Below are 21,165 nucleotides of genomic sequence, written 5' to 3'. Positions count from 1 at the left end.
CCAACACGCACATTTTCACTTTTTACTTTTCTTTTAGTCATTATTTATTCACAAAACCACACTTATAAGGCTTCACATCACAGTAGATGGCAGAGTACCTTGCCATTAGTTGATTATTGTTATTAAAGATGTTAGATTCACTGTTGCTTTAATCAGTGTTAGCTGATAATAAAGATTTTTACTAAAGTTTTAAAAGCAAACTGAACGTTGTCTTGATTGTTGTGTGATTTCATGGTTTCACTTCACTGCCAGATGCAAAATGAATTCATTACCATGACGTCTTCGGCCTATTGTGGCAAGTAAAAGCAAAAGTAACACAAAGACAACACAACAGAAAGTTCGCTGCTAAAAGCTGTTGTACCTCCGGGACTACATTTCCCATTATCCTTTGCGCACCAAGCAGGAAGAACGTTCTCTCGCAGGGGCTCACACTGATCCAAGTTAGGAGCTTTCAGCTGCCAGCCTTGGCCCATCATGTAAGTGCTGCGGAGAATTCTTTGCAGTGCAATTGCAAAATTACCTCTTTTCCCGACGCCTGTGGGGGCTGTGCACTTGTAACAGCGCTCTTTGCACGGACACGCACGCTTCGGACGCAAAAAGGCTCCAAGTGCATGAAGATCGAGGCTTGTATTTTGCATCTTTGTTGCAAAGCAAGCCGCTGAAGCTCCAGTGCGAGGGCGATGGAGGGAGGGAGTGAGAAAGAAGGCAAAGTCTTTTGTGCTTCCCCTCCCCCTCATCAAAGCAAAGGGGAAATGTCTCAGCCAAAGGGAGGTAAGAATATGAAACCGATCTGTGCAAAACTACCGATATACAATCACTGCTGCACGGTTTGCAACATGCGCCGCTGCAGGTTGATCACGGCCGGTGCATTTTAAAGTTAGATGGTTTAGAAGGGTCAGTTGCATTTCCTGTTTAAGATCTTCCCCTTTGCACAGTTCCTGGTAAGACGATGCTGTGTGTACTCACTCATATTGACGTTATTAGCAGGGTACAGACAGGGATGTTGAGCACAGAGCGCCTTCAGCAGTCACGAGATAGACAAGGACACTGCAACTCTTTATAATAAACTCTGCACGAGTTGATGCACGGCCCGTGCACATTGCTTGAGGTAAATAATGAAAGCCATGTCGCGTGCAGTGCTAGAAATATGTGTGGTTTGGTGCAAGAGGGCAACATGATGTGACAACCTGCAGCTGTCAGTGGTCAAGTTTGAGGGTTTATTGGCTGCAGATTTGTTTCAGCTTATAGGATAGAAAATGAAATTCTAATAATAGAATTAGTTGAGAGCTTTAAGGTGGTGGTGAGTTCAGGAACAGGGGCTTCTATGGGCTATTAAAATACAAGTCTCCAAGCAAAAAGTCCTCGTTCTGTCAGCTGCTGCTTCTGTCCAGGCAGCTGGATATGTGTCAAACCCCTGGGTGCGTGTCCACGGATTTGCAGCTTTTTCCTCAGCATGAATACAAAAGCTTGCGTGTCACACTTTGACCCCAACTTTATCAACATGCAGCACCAACAGGAACAGTGAAGTAACATCCCTGCAGCCTGAGAGCTCTTTAAGATCATAAGTGAATTCAGCTTGCAGGGAAAAAAACAGCTGCAGTGAAGGCAGCTCAGGCGCTTTTCCTCCTCTCACTGTGTTTTCCAAGAAGTCCAAAGTGAGGCTGGTTCATTGCACAACATGCAGAACGCACAAACACATGTGTACACACACGTGCGTACACACACACACACACACACTCAGAGGCTGTACAGGACGTGAACAGGTAGGAGAGAGCCCCCAATGGTCAGAGCCTCACAGTGTTTATCTGGTACAGTCAATTGTCCACCCACCTACACAGAGGAACTGTCTTGTTGCAGCCGGTTCATCTTGTGATGAATAATGCACAGACATTTTTTGTTTGTAAATTAATGAGTCGGTTTGGGACTTTCCCGAGATCAGAATTTGGTTTCTGTTATCATTCGCTGATGTTGTCAAGTACTGAAACCGATATCGGATCAATGAACAGGTTGATTTTCCTCTGAATCAAGTTCTTGTCTTGACTTTTTTTGGACTGCAAACACAAACAAAATGGCTCCGATAACAAAATCACTTCTGTCAGTCACCATCAGGCCAAATACACGGCTGAGCTGAACCTGTGTCAAAGCAGGAATCCTTGGTAGTGTTGAAGCAAATAATTAGTTAGTTACAAAAATTAGTCAATTAATCAATAGATAGAAAAATAATAGGCAGCCATTTTGATAATCAATAGATTATTTAGATAATTTGTAAAATAAAATTGAATGTTTTTTTTAAAAAAATATTTGTGTTGGTTGAACAAAGCAGACAATATGACAACATCGATTTGGGCTTAGGGAAAATGTGATGGACTTATTTCACCATTTTCAGCCATTTTATAGACCAAACATTTAATAAAGAAAATAAACGACGGAATATTAGATAATGAAAATATTTGTTAGTTGCAAACCCATTTGGCCTAATCCTGTACTTTGTTGTAGAATTGGCCTTGTTTAGTTCGGTGTGGTTCCTCCACCGCCTCATTTGAGTGACATGCCGACAGCCCAGTCAGCCAGCGTCTTCGTTTTGAACCACTTTTCTCACTCTGAATCATCGCCTGAATTCTTGGATTTGTTCAGCAGTTTGAGGTGAAGGGTGCTGTGTGGATGTTACTGTAAAGCAGCTTTACCTTTATGAGCTTTTCATTGACGGTGTTGAATCCAAAATGTCTCCACACATTATTTAGTCATGTTGTCATGGTTATCTGTCCATGGCTCATGCTTCCTCCATTTTGTGTTGACAAAGAGAACAACATTGGTCTGGTTTACTGACAGGACAGCAGAGGCAGCACTGCTGGAGCACAGAGCCTGGCCTGTTGTGTGTGTATGCTGTGAATTTTGAGTTTGAGCAGATCATTAGAAAGTCAGCTGGTGAACATAGCGAAGCATTTAACGGCTAAAGAGCCAGATATTTCTCTAAGTTGCTGGTGGAGACCAAAACAGAGCGAAAAAGAGAGGAAGCATTGAAATTTGCAGTGGACTGAAGCAGGGGTCCAAACGGATGCTGATGTTTCTGTTGTTTCTTTTTTTTTCTCTTTAACAAAAGAAGCTAAATTTCTCAAAATGTTAAATGTTGTTTATCCTTAATTGTCAAAAGTATAAATGAAATCAGAAACTATTTGATCAGAGGATAAATAAACAAGACTGCAACCCTGACCAGACATTTGATACCAACTTTTGGCACCTGCCAGTTTGTTTTAATAGGCAGTGATAACAAACACATATAGGTTTGAACTAGTGCACAACTTCTAACTACTGAAGGAAATGAGTACAAATCTGCAAAGCTAAAATAAGCATCGTGTCCTTGTGCTTTAATAAATAAAAAAAAAAGCCAGACTGAGCTAAGTCACTTCATCCTGCTGCTGGCTTCCTTCTATTCTCATATCATTTGGCACAGATGCATGTTAAGTCTTGCGTCTCCTTCTCGGGCACTGCCTGTGTGGCCCGGGCACTTTTTGCCTTCACCATTGTGCACTGTGCTGAGTGCTGTAGTGTGCCGGGCTGGTCGATGGCAGCGTGACAGCGGCCCTCCCAGCTCGTGTCCCCCTGCAGCCTCGGCTGGCCCTCGCGCCCCTGCACAAATGTCCCGTTTGTCATGCAAATGGAGGCTGCGTTTTCAGCTGCACTGTTACTAAATTTGCTGTTTCGACGAGCTGATTGTTGGTCTGCTTTCAGGCCTATAGTGGCTTTTTTTGCTGCAATAACAGTAGAATTGTTCACAGTATTGTTCAGATGATCCACTAACTGTACTTCTCTTTTCGGGGGGTGGGGTGGTTGACTGAGTAAGCATGCATACAGCAACTTCTCTCGTGACAAGAACCATGAAATAATTCCTGTTTATCCCAGCTTTGTTGCAAGCAGAGGTGCATAATGCAATTTTTTGGGCCCCGAAGCTAAAAATGAGTGTGTGCTATGCTGAAATTGACCTAAATCTAGGTCTTGTCTCAGTTCAGCCTGGAGTAACCCTTGTGGTTGTGATGGCAGCAGGTTTCCAGATTTCACTGCTAAGATGGAATGAGAATCAGGGTGAGGATGGGGTGAGAGAGGGGGTGTTGCACTGTAGCACAGCTTTGCACCCACTGTGCAAGATACTGGATGCAAATAAATGAATTTACTGCAGGTGGATCCAGACATTAATCTGATCCATCTAATCGTTGCATGTTTGCTTCTGTCTTTTTCTTACATCCTTTTTTTTTAACTCCAACTTTCCAGTGTTTATTTAGGCAAAATTTAGAATGGTCTGAAAAATATATGGAGATGGTCCCCTTGTTAATGCATCACTAATAGTTTTATTCGCACTGGTCACATTCATCAGATCATCCTGTTCTCAGCTGCAGCAGAGCTGCTGTAAACATGGCTTTCTGTTTAATGACGTCTGATTTGAGACATCGCTGCATGTCAGTGGGAATGGAAGTATTCCCAACATTTCACTCCACATTCTGATGGTGATTCAGGAAAGTGACTTCACTGGCAGCTATTTTCTCTGGTTTCTCTGTGCTGTTAATGCTGACGTTACCTAACAGCCAGCACCATCCACAGCTACACCTGTTTGCTTTTTTCAAGGCACTTGTGGTTTTTACTTGTGCCGAATAAAACGACTCATCACCAGCTCCAATTAGCAGCTCAGCAGTTATTGGAAATATGAGGTGTTTCAGTAAATTGGTGACTTGTGCTTGGTTGCATGTGTGCATGTGCATTGCTGCCTTCATGCGTCTGCTGAAGTGATGGATTGTGGGATTTCTAACACAGTTTTCCACTGCACTGCTACAGATCCAGCTGCAAATCTCGCCGCAGATTAAAAAAATACAAAAAACAGCTGTGCGACAGAACAGTCTTCATGCTAAGCTAAGCTAACAGGCTGCTGGCTCGAGCTTCTTTTTGAGCACACAGACATGAAAGTGGTATCGATCCCCTCATGTCACTCTCAACTAGAATGCAAAGAAGTTTATGTCCCAAAAAGGGGAACTGTTCCTTGAAGTTGGACGTGCTTTCTAATTTTCCCACAGGCTGCATCAGTGATTATTATGAATCTGTTCTGCAGTTAAAGATTTACATGTTGACATGTTAAATACTTTTTATATTTAAAGTGAAGGTATGAAAGAACTTTAACAAAAAAGAAATTACTGTCATTTTTCAAGAAAAACATCCAAACATTTTCTGGTTAAAGTTTCAAACGTGATGGTTTGATGCTTCTCGTCATCATATCTGATATATATCTAATTAATTAAGAAAAGAATTGATAATGAAAGTAATCGTTAGTTGCAGCCCTAAATCAGAACAAATATAAACAAACTTTAACATGCAGCTGTTGTAGGCTACTGATACATTAGAGTCTATGTACAGGCCAGGTTGTTTCTGAACGTTACACAGGAAGTGCAAGAAAGTTGACGGTGGTGAGAGAAACGCGACCTGCTGCTGCGACCCGTGTGTACAAACCGAGCAGCCAGAATAAAATGATGAAATCCAGCAGATTGTGACAAAGGTTTTATCAGGCCCATCTCTCACAGTGTGACATGCAGTGAACCTGCAGGATCTCTGTGTGGGCCTGCAGGTCCATGTTGTGTCCGTGCAGTCATGCTCTCTGGTATTTGTTGTGGCCTCAGTCAGTGGGAGCAGCGTTCTTGCTCTGAGGCCACCTGAAGCTGACACCTTGGCGCTCTCCACTTTCTGCGAGTATCATTTAAGTTGAGCCGAGTGCACAGGAAGTGTAGCGTGAGCCGCTGACGACATGATTCCCAAAGGAGCGTCCAACAGCTGTAACCTAAAGGAGCTGCCATCTTTGGAAGTGTAGAATATCTCACAAACTGCCAGAGCGGTCGGAGGGCGGCAAACAGCCGAGGGCTCCAACTGGAGTTATTTTCAAATCTCTCTCTGCTACCAACCGGCCGACCCCCTACCCCCACCCCCACCCTCTCCCTGTGTGCTGCTCACTGTGCTGCTGTCTTTTCCTGTCCTTCCTTGTGTCAGTGGTTGCGGTTCACTGCCTCCCTCTCTCTCTGTGATTGATCTGTCTTCCTCTGGCTCTGTGGAATTCCATTGAGGAACATTTGGGATTGTTGGAATTCCAGCCGGAGTGCATGTGTGGGTTAGCAGCGGGCACCATGTGTCCCCGTCATCCAGGGCTCATTATCACGCAGGCCCGACACCGCCTGCCCTCACACACCGAGGCTTTCTGCATGCACTCTGCCTCTGTTTCTGCACACGCTGACCGCCCTGCAACTGCCCTGCAAACCTTCCTGTCAGCATAATTTTTTCTCCACTGCTCACAGACTGACATGCATGACGAGGCTGATTGCACTCTCATAGCGGGTGTGGCAGAAACTGGAAGCACTGTCGTCCTCAGCTGTTCTCTTCTCAGTCACTTCTTGAGAAAATGATAATTGTGCATGTTACAGCAAAGCCAATTATTCCCCCTCCTTTCTCTTGCTGGTTTCAGCGGGAACAAGGAGTGTCCCGACACAGACACCCATCTCCTGTGGCCTCCCTCTGGCATTTCACTGCATACTTCAGCTCATGTGCTGCAAATCACTGGGAATGATATGTACTGCTGCTTTTAATTAACCCATACTGCCTACCACAGCATGCAAGTTTGATGCTGAGCTCAGCAAGAATAAAGGAAGGAATTGTGTGTTTGAGTTATGCAACATAATCCGGAGAAAGTTTGAAATGGGATATTTTTAGATCACTCATCGTGTTTCGTATTCAGGATCTTCAGTGAGGAATGACAGAAAATCCCAGAATCCAGGTGTGCAAAGCTTGTTGCATCATATCCAGGAAGCCTCGAGTCTGTAACCGCTGCAAAGGTGCTGCAAGTAGTACTCTGTAGTACTGTAGTACTGTAGAGCTGAGTAAAGCGTCTGAAGCACAAAATAGTAACATTCTGTTTTTGCTTTGTCATTATGGGGCTTTGAGTGATGTAAATGAATTTAAACAGTTTGAGCTCACAGCAGAAGAGCTCTGAAAACTTTCTGAGAGCTCTGTATTTATACTTCACTTGTGTATTTCTATTTTATGACACTTCTGCTTCTCAGGGGGAGTACTGACGTTTTTACTGACCTGATACTGAAACCAGTCATTACAATCTGCTCCAGCTCAACCGGCTATAACATGTAAATGTTCCTTACATGTTAATGCATCACTAATAATAATCTCATACTATGTGACATATGACATTTAAAGATTTTATCAAGCAAAAATGTAAAACAAAAAAACTCAGATATAATTACTCAGTTTCTCTCTGAACGATGTGAATGCTTCTTCCATCGTTGCTTTGTATTATGATACAAAGCAGAGCACAAGCTTGTTCCTGCCAGCTACACCGATTACATAATCAACTGCCCCTCTGACCCCTCCCCACCCCCCCCACCCTCTTTGTTTCTTCCTTACACCTCTGTTTACTCGTTCTCTTCTCAGTCAGCAGCAGCAGGTTTGGAGCAGTGCAGCTCTCAGCTGCCTGTCAGTGTGATTTGCATGTGTCCCTGCTGCCTGTTGGAACGCCTGCATCACCAGCTCAACGTGCAGCACGCCACTACCTGCCTCTCGTGACTTGCAGCACAGCACACACAGATCTGTGCCTCCAGCTCTTATTGTTCGTGTTGGGACGGCTGTGTGTTGTCTGTGTGCGTATTAAAGTGGACTGAAGTGCACTGAGCATGTTGATGGAGGAATAAATCTGACTTCCTCCTTTGAGGAGCATGCCGCCTCTTGTCTCATGATCTTAGTGCAGCTGTGGGGCAGAAGCATTTCTCAGTCAGTCATGGAGAAAGAGAGAGGATGCTGTGGCTTCCGTGGAATCACACAGTGAACCTTCTGTTCTGACGCTGTCTGAGGTCAAACATCTGACACAAGTTCCAGGTCTGGTTAATGCATATGAACGTAGTAAGGGATCCGTAGTTACTGGCCTTCATCGTGTGAAGCCACCGTTTGGCTCTGCTCTTCTAATGTTTTGGGTCATTAACTTGCTTCAGGATGAACCTCTGACCAACCAGTCTGTCTTCCTTTGTTTGTTTGCTTTTCCTCACCATTCATCACAGAAATATTCAGTCCTGCTTCCTACAGTACAGTATTGTCCTAATAAAGCACCAGAGGGTGTAGTGACACAGTTTGACAGTTTGTTCCAACATGGAAGCTGAGTCACCTGTAGGAAATGTTTGCATTGACTTTCATCCCTGAAAAACGCTTGTTTTCTATGATATTTGGTGACCTGAACCTTTTTTTTTTTTTTTTTGAACTTTGAGCAGTTTACTGTCTTAGTACAGTTAAACTTTATTCCGTGGACCTGATCTGTGTCTGGTGTGGATCTGGATCCATCAGTGTGAAACACTGCAGGCGTTTTGGAGGAAAACAAAGCAAAGTTTTGTGCTCAGATTAATAAATTGTGACCTCAAATCAATCATTTCTGCACATGAACCAACTGAACACAATGTTACACTGGAAGTTTATCCACACATCTCTGTCCAAAATCCAAACCTCAGTGAAGTGTGTCAGAGTGAATTCAGTGAAGCAGCAGCACAGAAGCTGCAGGTTGTTGTGTCGTCTCAGCTCAGTTATGGAGGAACATGCAGAATGTTGCAGCAGCCTGGCAGTTTTACTGAGTCACATACAAACACGTCTCTTCCAGCGCTACGTTGAACACAGTTTCAGCACAGACTCGAAAGACGCGTTGCAGGTGTTCTGTGTCTGAGTGTATCCTAGTTTTCAGTGTGTGTTGGTCATGGAGCTGTTAGCAGAGAGCTGGTTTCCAGTTACTATTGTTGTCTGTGTAAATGTATGTAGGAGGAGCTCAAAGTGACATTTTAGTGCAACAAAGCTGCTTTGGAAAGTGTAGAGCAGGAGGCAGCAATGGCCACCAGTGGAGGGCCACATAGCACAGCAGCGTCACACCCTGCACTGTTTGAACAAACCAGGACACACTGGAGAGTGTGTGTGTGTGTGTGTGTGTGTGTGTGTGTGTGTGTGTGTGTGTGTGTGTGTGTGTGTGTGTGTGTGTGTGTGTGTGTGTGTGTTGTTTATGCCTTCAGGACAGCTTTTTGAATGACAGATCTGTCCACAGCTGCATGTGTTTGTATTTTCATGACAGCAATGTGAGAAATTCCAGTTATTCCTCTGGCGCCGCTCCACGTTTTTTTGAAGAGACACACCTTCAGTTTTACTGTTAATAGCATGTTATGACATCAGGGGGCGGTGCACAGTGTGGTGACCTTAAGTGTTACCTTAATGCAGAGTGCGTCAGCTGCTCAGAGCGTCACATGCGCTTCCAAGCATTCACAGGGAAAAAAAACCCCACAAGCTGTTACAGATCCAACATGGCTGCCCCTCCTCCTGGCTTCACCTTTGTCACAGCAGGTCTGTGTGTACGTTTCCTGCAACAACCTCTGACTGGGTTCAGCTGCTGGGTTCAGTCAGTCTGAGTAGGTTTGAGCCAGATGCTGCCTGCAGACAAGGCAACAACTCAGACAAACACAACAGCACACACATGGTCACACACACCTTCAGGGACGCTGTGATGCCCTGTTAACAAGGCGCTCGGCCATTACACCGTCAGTGCACCACCTCCAGATGCAGCGAGCACACCTTAGCTGCCAGACCTCCTCCTCCTCTTCTTCTGTGGACAGAAGCAACAAATCATTATTTGACGTTGACTCCTGATACTTTGAGTCACTTATTTATCACAAACCTGCTGCTCTGAATGTTCAGGTTTCACTGAGTTTAACATTGTGCTTTACTCGGTTTTGCTTTAGTCTTTATTTCAGTGGTCGCTGTGCCTTTTGAAAATGACTACACACGAGTTTACAGAGCGTTGCAGGGAAAACGCGAGTGAAAGGGCGACCAGGATGAACCCTGATCAACTGATCTCATCCTGAGCTATGTTAAGAAGTGAAGTATGCTTTCATCTTGTGCTCAGCTGCCAGTGAAGCCATCAGCCTCTCTGGAGTCTCATCAGTCTGCTTTCTCCTGCTTCTACTTCAGTCAGACCGAACTGTTGCACAGGTTTGCACATATTCAAATATGTTGGTGCACAGATTTACGACAGGGAATCAAACCAGAGCTGAAATGATGAACTGATCAGTTGATCCAATAAAATGTCAAAGAGTAGTGGAAAAGGGTCATTGGAGTTTTCCCCAAAGTGACGTCACATTTTAGAAGCTGGAACCAGTGAACTTGTGGCACTTTGATTAGACAGTTAATTGATCATTTAAATTGTTGTTGATTGATTTTCTGGTGATTGAATAATTGATTAATCCGCTCAGTGTTGCAGCTCAAAATATATTTGTCAAAACTTCAACATCAAGATTTAATTGTTAAATATAAAGTCATTTATAGAAAGTAATTTAGATTTTAGGCTAAAAAGTGAGTGAATAAAAAATTCCACAAATGAATAAATAATGAAAATAATTGTTGTAAAGAGAAAGAAAATGAACCGAAAGCTGTTAACTGATGAATGAATGAATGACTGTCTTTGTATTAGATATTTAAAGGCAGCATATGTTTCACATTATGGATTGATTCAACCAGACACATGAGAAATATGTGTTGTCTACTGTTATATGTCGTCATCTCACTCAGCCCTCGAAGGTTGTGTGTCTAACCTCAGAGTTTCTAATGACGTGTGCGTTTGTGTGTTTTCAGGTAAGAGGAAGCCGGTGCTCAAGCTCTCCAAGGAGGTGTTTGAGCAGCCTACTCCCACCCCAGTGTAAGACATCCCAGCTTATGTCTGCAGAGATCTTCCATTCATCCTCACATCCTGTTTTGCACATACGTTTGTAAACCTGAGTGATTTTAAACCAAATCAGAATGATGAATATGTGAAATGAGAAACTGGCAAACAGCAGTAAACAGGAAGAGGAAGCTGTGTTCCCGCTCTCACATTCAGGTGTCTCAGCACAGGCACAGCAGCTTGTCCTGGGGATTGTAACATGGACATAAACCTGCATGTAAAAATATTAATGTCTTCATATCACACCCCTGATGTTCACACATTTTCAACACAACGAGACCTTCTGCAGAATTCGTTGTGTTTTTTGTTCCTCCTCGCCGTGCCATCTCCTCGGTCTCGTTAACGTGAAGCTCAGGCTGCAGCTGAAATTATTCTGAGCTGCAGAAAAACTCAACATTCAGTTTGTTTTAAAGTGAATAATCTTCATTAAGAAACCTGCAGCAGCAGCAGCAGGCGTTTTGGTTTCAGGCCAGCTTCATGTGAAATGTCAGACTGTTGGTGCTGGTTTTCTTACACATTCTGCATAAATCTGTGATTGATCTATGATTCTGATTGATGCAGTTTGTTATTCTATTTAACTGATTTTTACTTTTTTAAATTTATTATTAATTTTTTTTATTTTATTCATTTCGTTTCGTTTCAGACCCCCCAGAGATTTGGATTCGAAAGCTTGTGTAACCATCGGAGAGAAGGTAATTTTATTTACCTCCTTTCATCTTTACGCTTTTCTTAATCCCATTCAAGCTTTATGTTTTTTCTCGTACCTTGGGCTCTTACATAACTTTTCACTGTTTGTTTTTTCTTCCCTCTCCGAATGTATTTTTGGTTGAGTGAGGTCCCTCACTCTGAGTCTACAGAGGTCGGCTTAACAAAGGATCTGTTAGCTGTAAAGAACGCCCCAGTGAACATTACTGCTGAATTGAACACTTGTGATTGTGGGGAGACTGGAATGTCTTTTATTGCCCATCGGGCAGTAAAAATATTTATTTTAAACTCATCAAATAAATGGAATTTTCCATTGGCAGAAGTGCCTGCTTTTTCTCTGCTCCAGTTGGCCACAAGTCAAAGTGAAATGCTTTTTTTTTTCTTTGCTTGAATCATGTAAAGAAGTAAGAAAAGAGGTTTTGCATCTTGCTGCTCTGGGAGGGAGACACTGTCTCAGATTTCAGAGCTTTGTTATCGTGGACAGGAAGTGAGAGATACCTGCACGCTGCTTACCTGTGCTCACTCCTGTAATTTTTCTTCTTTTCCTGTGTTAAAGTGTTTGTTATCGAGTGTTTGTATCCGCCCTCAGCTGGTCCTTTTCTCTTGTCATGTCTGGAGCAGAATTTTGAGGTGAAGGCAGATGACCTGGAGCAGATCTGCGAGCTCGGCCGAGGAGCGTACGGCGTGGTGGACAAGATGAGGCACGTCCCCAGTGGCCTGATCATGGCCGTCAAGGTGCGTGAAGGGATGATCAGAGGACGGTTGATCTCTGCATTTTCACATTTAGGCTGGTGTGACAGCAAAACAGACAAACTGCGGAACTGTGTGAGAGCAGATATTTTAGCATGAATTCAAAATCACATGGTTGTTGAGCGTCTGGAGAGAATTTATCATCAGCTGATCTTTCCTAATGAAGATATCGGCCTGCCTTAAAAATCGGAGTCAATTATGAAAACTTAATTTGAATGTAAGCATCTCACCCGTGTTTCCCAAAAATGAAACGGAAAACACCAGCAGAACTTTCACTGTCAGCGTATTTATTTGTTTTCCCGCTTCTGCCGACCAAAACGAGATTAAGGGTTTTATTCTGTTGCCGAACTCAAACACAAAGACACTGAGGTTTGACTGAAGATGCATCATTTCACTCTGTGCTGGTGTGAACCTTTGTGCGTCCCGTCCTCCTCCCTCAGCGGATTCGGGCCACAGTGAACACTCAGGAGCAGAAGCGGCTGCTCATGGACCTGGACATCTCCATGAGGACAGTGGACTGTTTCTACACAGTCACCTTCTATGGAGCACTGTTCAGAGAGGTAACATAACAATCTGCACTATACTCATTTAGAGCTGCAGGGATTTGTCAGTTACGTCCCTAAAGAAAATTAAAAAGACAAAATGTGGAAAACATAATTTAATGAGTAAGTTGATTTTAAAAAATAATGGTGTTCTATAAAAATCAGGCTTGATAAATTTGTAATCGTGCATCCATTGTTGGACTGTGTGTTAACAACAAACAGGCCAGTAATGAAAAAAACCTCTGAAGATTTTCGGATGCAGAAAACTTCAGGATTTCCTCACCGCGGCTAAAACACTGGAAAATCTGTGGCTTCCTGTCTGTTTGGAATGTGCTTTGTTTTTGTTGCCGTTTTTCCTGATGTCTTTCCTAATTTGCCTGTTGCCAGGGCGACGTCTGGATCTGCATGGAGCTGATGGACACCTCTCTCGACAAGTTCTACAAGCAGGTGATCGAGAAGGGCATGACCATCCCTGAGGACATCCTGGGAAAGATCGCCGTCTCAGTGGGTTCACTTCAGACACTTCAAACAGCATAATGTGAACGATTAAAAATTAATTCCAAACGACATACTTCCTGTGAACGCTCAGCTCATGTTAGCTTAATGACAGATATTTGTTATGTAACTCTCATTTGCCTATTAATGGGCTTTGTTATTACAGATAGTAAAAGCTCTGGAGCATCTGCACAGCAATCTGCAAGTCATACACAGAGGTAAGAGCCTGAGTGGAAACCCATTAAACCTCTCAGAGACAGTGTCAATATCCACTTCTGTGATGCATCATCACTCAGTGGCATCAAGCTGCTTTTGTTCTTCCTTTTTTCTTTCCCTTTCCTTTTCTTTCTTTCTTTCTTTCTTTCTTTCTTTCTGCTCCGTCCAGCTCTCCTTAAAGGAGCTTACCGGTGTTTGCATTAACTCGTTGGTGATTAGGAAAAAAACAAACTTCTCCATTTACTGTTTATTGATAATGTGACACCAGTAAAAAAGGAGCACTACATCTCCTACAGGGACACCATTCCATCCTTTTTTCTGTTCACAGCAGCTTGATAGGATTCCAGTCACATCGTTTGTCATGTGATTGGAGGTGAGTGATTTGTAGTCAGGGAAGTAAAAACTTACTGTCACGCTGTTGTGGTCATTGAAGGGTTAATCCTTCCTGTGTCAAACCTCTGCGGCCCGGCTCTGACCACTGTGCGGCTCTTGTTGCATCAAAGCTCTGCGCAGTCGTTTAGAAAGATTATAAGTGGCTAAAATAAAGTCACACAGTCGGTCTCTGCCAGCGACCACAACGCTGTATCATGAGTGTGACAGGACATGAAACACAGTTGTTCTTTTAAAAGCCGGAGTGTGTTCAGCAGCTGTGCTCACACTAAAACTGCAGGTTCCTTCTCCGTCTTTCTCTCGTCGTAGATGTGAAACCCTCCAATGTGCTGATCAACACTCAGGGCCAGGTGAAGATGTGCGACTTTGGCATCAGCGGCTACCTGGTCGACTCCGTGGCTAAAACCATGGACGCGGGCTGCAAACCTTACATGGCGGTAAGCAGGAGGGTTTAAAGTGCTTGTATGATTCGGCGTAATTTAACTGGCAAACCTGAAGCCTCATTTTACAGCTTCACTCCTTTTTTTCATTTATTTAATTCTGTTTTTGTATCATGTCTGTTCGCTGCCAGTTATCACCTGAATGTGCAGCTTCCCTTGACTTTACGCTGCTTTATAGAGAGATTCAGCTCATTGTTAATCTGTGCAACCTGCAGCTTCACTGTGTTAGTTCCCTCTCACTGCTCTCGTAGTGTTGCTTTCAGCTGCAGCTGTTTTCAGTGTAGAAGCTCTGATAAACTGACCGTTCACTACCTCAGCAAACAGCACGCAGACTCAGTCACAGAGCAGCTGGTGAACATAGTGGAGCATTTAGCCGCTAAAGAGCCAGATGTTTCCCTCAGGAGCTGGTAGAGACCAAAAACAGAGATAAAGCACGATGATCATGTTGTTCCTGTAACTGCTAAATGTCTGAATAGTCATGTTTCCTCACAAGCTCAACATATCAGCTGAAAACTTGACCAGTGTTGCGTTCACAGCTGGTTTCCATTGCCCCCAAGTGGCCAGAAAACCAGTGATTGCAGGTTTGATCCTGCTTACGTCCTCACACAGCTGCTAGCATGACTGTCAGGAAGCATGGGATGTATTTACTGAGATCATCAGTTTACTGAGGCAGAAAAAAAACATGGAAAAAACATTTAATTTCAGTTTATTGACTTTCTCCAATGATTCAGTTTAATCAGATAATATGATCTTTGCTCTGGATAATAAGTGACAGTAGTTTAACCTTGGAGCACTGACAGCGAGTGAATGAGAGAAAAATCTGCTTTTTGTGAGTCAAACATCTATTTTGATTCTCACAGCTCCAGACGAAAAGTCTTTTTATAACTTTGGCCTCAGCTTGTCAGTAGATGGTGAACAGGTTCCTCTTCTCTCTCATTATGATCCACACGATTAAGCCTGCCTGCTCGGCTGCTGATTGGCTCAATGGGTTTTAGAGCCGGGTTAGTGCTCTGGGAGTATCGCGGTCTGTGTGTGTTCAAGACGTTTAGGACGACAGGCGGCTGTCCTCTTCGTTCCTTTACAACCGCTGCTATAAGTGACGTCTTTCTGTCCCGCAGCCGGAGAGGATCAACCCCGAGACGAACCAGAAAGGCTACAACGTCAAATCTGACATCTGGAGTTTAGGAATCACAATGGTAAATCAGCTTTTATCACTTTATATCTTTAATTTCAGTGTGAATTTATATTGGAAAACTTCATCTCACTCACCCTCATACACACCTTTAATTTCCTCGATGTTTTCATCCCAGTCCTTCTAAATGTCTTCAGAATTGCAAAAAAAAAAGTAAAAGTATCTGAAGGGTAAAAATGAGTCATAATAAACGGAAGGATCTGGCGTGCTGTGAGGCATAGCCCGAGACCAAGTAGTGTCTAGACATTTTATTATGAGTTCTTAAATATTCATAGATTTCTCATTTGCACATTTCCAACTCAGACCAGAGAATATTTTGACGTCAAGGATTCAGCAATCTATGGCATTGTCCCATGATTTGAATGTCCTCGTCCTTCTCTCTGCGTATTAGATCGGCTCTTACATATGAGCAGTGAGGAGTAAATGTACCAGCACAGGTCTAATCTGAATGGTAATCAGAGTGCTAATGTTGGGTGGGTGGAGGAGAGGGGTTTTAAATGATAGAGGTGAAGGGAACAGTTCAGCTGTTCATCATGAATCCTGAGTGAAGGAGGGAAGTTTGTCTGGACACCAAGACGAGACAGAATTGGACAAGACAGAGTGAGCAATCAGTGTGTCGCCTAAACCACACTCTGAGTGATTCAGGCTGATTTTTAGAGCACCTGTTACTTCTCAAGAACTGTACTTCATCCTCACCTCACGGACGAGGAAAACTCAGCAGACGATGAGACTTTAGTTTGAATCAGTCGGTCTGAAGGTTGGAAAACAGGAAGTTCTGCAGCTGAGCTCATTAAGGTCAATTAATGAATGATTTGTGACGGCAGGTGAAACAGTGAGGGATGTTGTGTGTTTCCCTGCAGACTTGTGTTCATGCATGATTGTGGTCTTTCAGTATTCTGGTTGTGTGTCGTGTTCACATAAATTGGGGCACTTTTACTCATTTATTAATTATTTCCCATGGCCTGAGGTGGTGTAATCAGTTAGTTTATTTTATTCAATCAACCAAAACCCAAAGATACACAGTGTCCTCTCAGATATCTCAACGAAAAACATCAAATCCTCGTGTCTGAGAAACTCAGACCAGCGAACGGAGAAAAAGTGAAGGATTTTGCAGTAAACAGGTGAACGTCAGTGAGAGTGACCTGTCTTTGTGTCTCTGTGTGGCTCAGATCGAGCTCGCCATCCTGCGCTTCCCGTACGACTCGTGGGGCACGCCTTTCCAGCAGCTGAAACAGGTGGTGGAAGAACCTTCGCCCCAGCTTCCTGCCGACCAGTTCTCCCCAGAGTTTGTGGACTTCACCTCTCAGTGGTGCGTCTTTTTCTGTTGTTTGTCCCATTTGTCAGAACCACATCTCAGAAAACTCACTGGAGCCAGAGAAGCTGCAGTAAATCAGAGAGAAATGTGTATTGATTCCAGCTTAGTGGGCTTCAGTTCAGGTTGAGTTCCCAGCTTTTAGCCACATCTCATGGTCTTCCTCAGCAGATGGAGTTTGCTCTGATCCAACAAAAGCAGAAAATCCTCACATTTGTCCATCGATTGTTTAAATATTAATCAGTTTTCAGAATAGTTTTTTGGATCATTTTTTTGTCAATGAAATAATAATTTATATCTCTAATCTATAAATCAACTCCCACTGTAACAGCGTCAGTGGAAGCAGACTCTCAGAGGGTTTTCCTCTGTGATGCAGCAGCTGAAATTACACTGAAAGTCTCTCTCATGAAAGCGACAGGAAGTTTAACTGAACAGCAAATGTGCAGAGGTTATTCTTCTTCTGGTTTTTTGGCAGTTAACAGTCAGCTTCAGGTTCATTACCACGGCCCTCTGGAGTGGCACAGAGCCGGCCCTGGTTTGCATGCAGCTGGGAAACGGACAGATATCGATCAGATCTGTGATCAGGGACACACACCGGATATGTGACTGTGTAAACGAGGTGGACTTTTTTTTTTTACGTGGATGTGAGACACTTGAAATGACTTGAGTAAAAGTGGCCTGTGTTTCTGATGAAAGCGTTACATCAGGTTTCATTTCCTGCTGCTGGGTTTGTTGTGTGCATTGTTAGCTGCTTACTCACCCGTGCAGGTTTTCATGTGGTGGGAAGACGCAGCGTTTGTGTCCCGTATGGTTAAAGGCATTGTTGAGAGTTACACAGGGTTTTCTTACTTACATATAGATTCTATAGCAGAGTGATGGGTCTGGTTGGATTAGGGAGACTCTCTGTGCAGAAATGTTCTGTGCATAAGTGCATCTGCAGAAATGTGTTGAATGAATATTCCCAGTAGTGACGTCCCTCGTGTTACAGCGCTGTCAGAGTTCTGTTTTCTTAATGGAAAATACAGGACAGTGGTTTTAATTCATGGAAAACGGATTCATCAGGTCAGCTGAGAACAAACAATGAACCGGAAACAGGCAAATACCTGATATAATTGTTTTGTCTACGATTGTCATTAAAGCTTCTGACTCATTATGTTTGGCTGTATGTTTTCTCAGTCACTGGTCAGATTCAGTCTGTGAAGTTTGTTGTCAGGTTTTCGTGGAATCACTGTGAAGTAAATGCTGAACTAAAACCTGAGCTTTCGGGCCGAGGCTCAGCTCTTGCTGTGGTGTCAGTGATGAGTCACAGAGGCTGTGAATTGATCCTGATGTTGTTTTTTGTTTCTGCAGCTTAAAGAAAGTTTCCAAAGAGCGGCCGACTTACACAGAACTCATGGTGAGTGTGATTTTTTCTGTTCATTCTCACACTTCTTATTCACTGCTGTTTTGGTGTCTTTGCTCCATGCTGTAATACTGTCAGTCAGACACTGGAGGGTGCACTAAGACTATTATTTGTACATGGCTGAAAGTCTCTTCTCTAACACACTAACATGCTTCTGTACCCACATCAGTTGTTATAATACACTGAACTGATGTTCTAATGAAATCTAATTAGACTCAGACTGAATTAATGTCACTCTTCTCCTCAGCAACATCCCTTCTTCACCTCCCATGAGGCCAAAGAAACCGACGTGGCTAGCTTTGTGAAAGTCATCCTGGGGGACTGAGTGGCCACACTTGCACAGGAGTGGAGGGAAGATCTGTTAAAAAAAAATACAACAAACAAACAAAAAGCACCAATCGCAGCCCCTGTTACCTGCAGGATTCCCCTCCCTCCACCTCACCATGCGCTCACCCCACCCTCCGCAGACAGACGGACAGAACCAAGAGGAGAAGCTGGCGCAGCAGAATGAGGAGTTTGTCCCTGCCTCCACCTGGCCTCCATGTCCTCTGTACATTACCTGACATGGGAGGGGTGGAGGTGACGGGTGTCTCACACATAATCTGGAATAATTTAAGACGTCTGTATGCAAAAACTCCCTCTTTGGTTAGATTTGTCCCACTTCTGTGCACCGCCTATTACTCAAACGGTGTTATTAGTCAGCGAGTTGACTGTGTGGCTTATCGTAACAGTCAAACAAACTAAAGTTTGTTTTTTTTGTTTTTTTTTTCAGATAAACAGAAGTGAAAAGAGGTGCAGATTATATAAAAAGATGAATGATATAATGCTATCTATGTATAATCTAAATGTTTGTATACTCAAAGCAAGTGTTGCATCGGTTTATTAATTGACTGCATGTACAGAATATATCTCTGAGTAAAAACGGGCTCAGATGGCCAGTGAGGAACAGTTGTAGAGTCCGATGGTTGAAGACCTGCAGATGTACAGCCTCACTTCAAGGCCCTCCTAGTGGTCACAAATAGGTACTGCACTTCAACTGCTTTCCCTTGATTTCAGTGGAGGTCTACTACACGTTTTGGGCTCTGGCTGCCTGTGAGTGTGTGTAAGTGTGGTTGTGTGTGTGTGACCTGGTGCATGAAATGTGTGTTCGTAGAGCTGCACGACTCTGGATAAAATGAAATAATTTTGTGTGAGGTTTTTTGTGTAACGATGAAATTTTTCCTCTGCGGTCTCGTGAGACTTCCCAGTCTCGTGCCTGTGAGAGCTCGTCGGCTGACGGGATCTAACTTGCTCTTGTGGTTGTGGATCTTTTGGGGTTGATTTTGTGACCTTCATGGTGTCTTTGATGTCATTGGGTTTGATACTTAATCTCCTTAATTCTGGCAAATCTTTTTTTGGTCGAGCTGCATTTAAAACAAAATTTTTGACCAAAATTGATTCTTTTCAATGGAAAACTTTGAACTTTGAACTCAGAAGAAGTCTCAGAAGTCTGACTTTATTTCTTCTGTTTTAGTTTTTTGGATCCATTTTTGTTTGTGTAAAGCACAGATTGTCCATGAGGGTCAAACGACCTTTTGATGGAGTGAGACGCAGAGTTACAGGACGAACTAGCGATTTAAATCCAGTCAATCGTGCAGCCCTACGTGACACACACACATTTTTAAGTGAGGTGTGTGTTGACGTTGTGGTCAGTTGTGGGAGAAGACTGCCCATATTCTCCTTGTTGTCTGTACTGAGCCAATCACAACCATCTCCACTCCTAGTTCGACATGAAAGGAACTGGATATTATTACTGTTAATATTATTATTATTATTAATATTATATTAATTATTGTTGTTATTATTTAGATCCAGGTTTTTTCCCCAGACATTTTTACTGCAGTTTCTCTTATTTATTACAACTGCTGTTTTCCCTCTGAAAACTTGACCGATCCATTGGAGACTTTTCTTGTGTGTTTGTGTGGGCTGTGTTTGTTTTTGTCGTGTTCTTCTTGGCTCAAACACGTAAATGCTTTTAAACTGTAACTTGCAAGCCTTCTATGTGCCTCTCTATAGAAAACGACTAAGGAAAATAATATGTTGTACTAAGGATGATGCAGGGATCTCTGCCTCTCCCATCATATCACCTTGCTCCCTCGTCACACTCTGCATGGCATCGTAATTCCACTTCCTGCTTGTTGTGTTTACTGTGTGTTTCTTGTTGTAGATGCAGCTTGAGATCGTCAGTATTTTTCTTCTACATGTTTGCATTCGTCTCTATTGTTGCCTCGGTTCTTGGCTTTTTTCTCATGATCGGTTTGTGATGGCAGAAAGTGAGGAGCTGCTCACAGAAGAGCTTAGCTGATGCTTTTAGTTGTTATGCGAGTACTTTAATGACAAAATGGGAAACTTGAAATACTGTACGTGACAGGATGGCAGGGTATTGTCACAGTTGGAGAATTTACATCATCTTCTTTCTTAGTATTTTGTTGCTGGGTAATCACTTATATATTTTTCTGCATTCATTTCTGTCTTTGAGCCCATTTTTGCTGTGTTTCGGTTGCTGCACTGCCACGCTGTAGTTTGACGGACTGCTAGCACTAAGACGTGAATATGTAAAATGCACCTATGAATAGATTAGACTCTTCTTTTTGTTGTGATCATTTTCAGAAAGAAACCGATTCTAGGTGCAATGCATGGCAGAGTACAGAGTCAACATTATAACAAACCCTCGAAAATGCTTCCGGTCCAAAACTGTCACACAGGTTTAATTTTAAAAAGTCAATTTGTTTGTTTGAAACTGGGCAGGTTGTTAATATAGGGGCAGGTTGTTAATATAGAAACAAACAGATAAATTTAAAGTTTTTCAAAGTTTGTTTACATCAGTAATATTTGTATGAATGTGTCGCCCTCCAGTGGTGATGACACTACAGACACCGCAGTGCACAGTGAGGCACCTTTGTAAATTTTG

The 21,165-nt window shown here is 43.1% G+C and overlaps 1 protein-coding gene across 1 annotated transcript; it reads left to right on the top strand.

Moving 5' to 3' along the window:
* Positions 1 to 384: 384 nt before the first annotated feature.
* map2k6 (mitogen-activated protein kinase kinase 6) lies at positions 385 to 19,606 on the top strand. Its single transcript, XM_041067092.1, has 12 exons — positions 385 to 771; positions 10,684 to 10,747; positions 11,415 to 11,463; positions 12,098 to 12,211; positions 12,667 to 12,786; positions 13,156 to 13,272; positions 13,430 to 13,481; positions 14,179 to 14,306; positions 15,428 to 15,505; positions 16,671 to 16,810; positions 18,164 to 18,209; positions 18,463 to 19,606. The coding sequence occupies exons 1-12, from the start codon at positions 681 to 683 to the stop codon at positions 18,538 to 18,540; spliced, it is 1,077 nt and encodes a 358-aa protein (XP_040923026.1). The 5' UTR covers positions 385 to 680; the 3' UTR covers positions 18,541 to 19,606.
* The last annotated feature ends 1,559 nt before the right edge of the window (positions 19,607 to 21,165 follow it).

Source organism: Toxotes jaculatrix, chromosome 21 (assembly GCF_017976425.1).
Source record: "Toxotes jaculatrix isolate fToxJac2 chromosome 21, fToxJac2.pri, whole genome shotgun sequence".
Taxonomy (NCBI): domain Eukaryota; kingdom Metazoa; phylum Chordata; class Actinopteri; family Toxotidae; genus Toxotes; species Toxotes jaculatrix.
The sequence above is the reverse complement of the archived record's forward strand: the minus strand, read 5'-3'. Positions and strand labels throughout refer to the sequence as shown.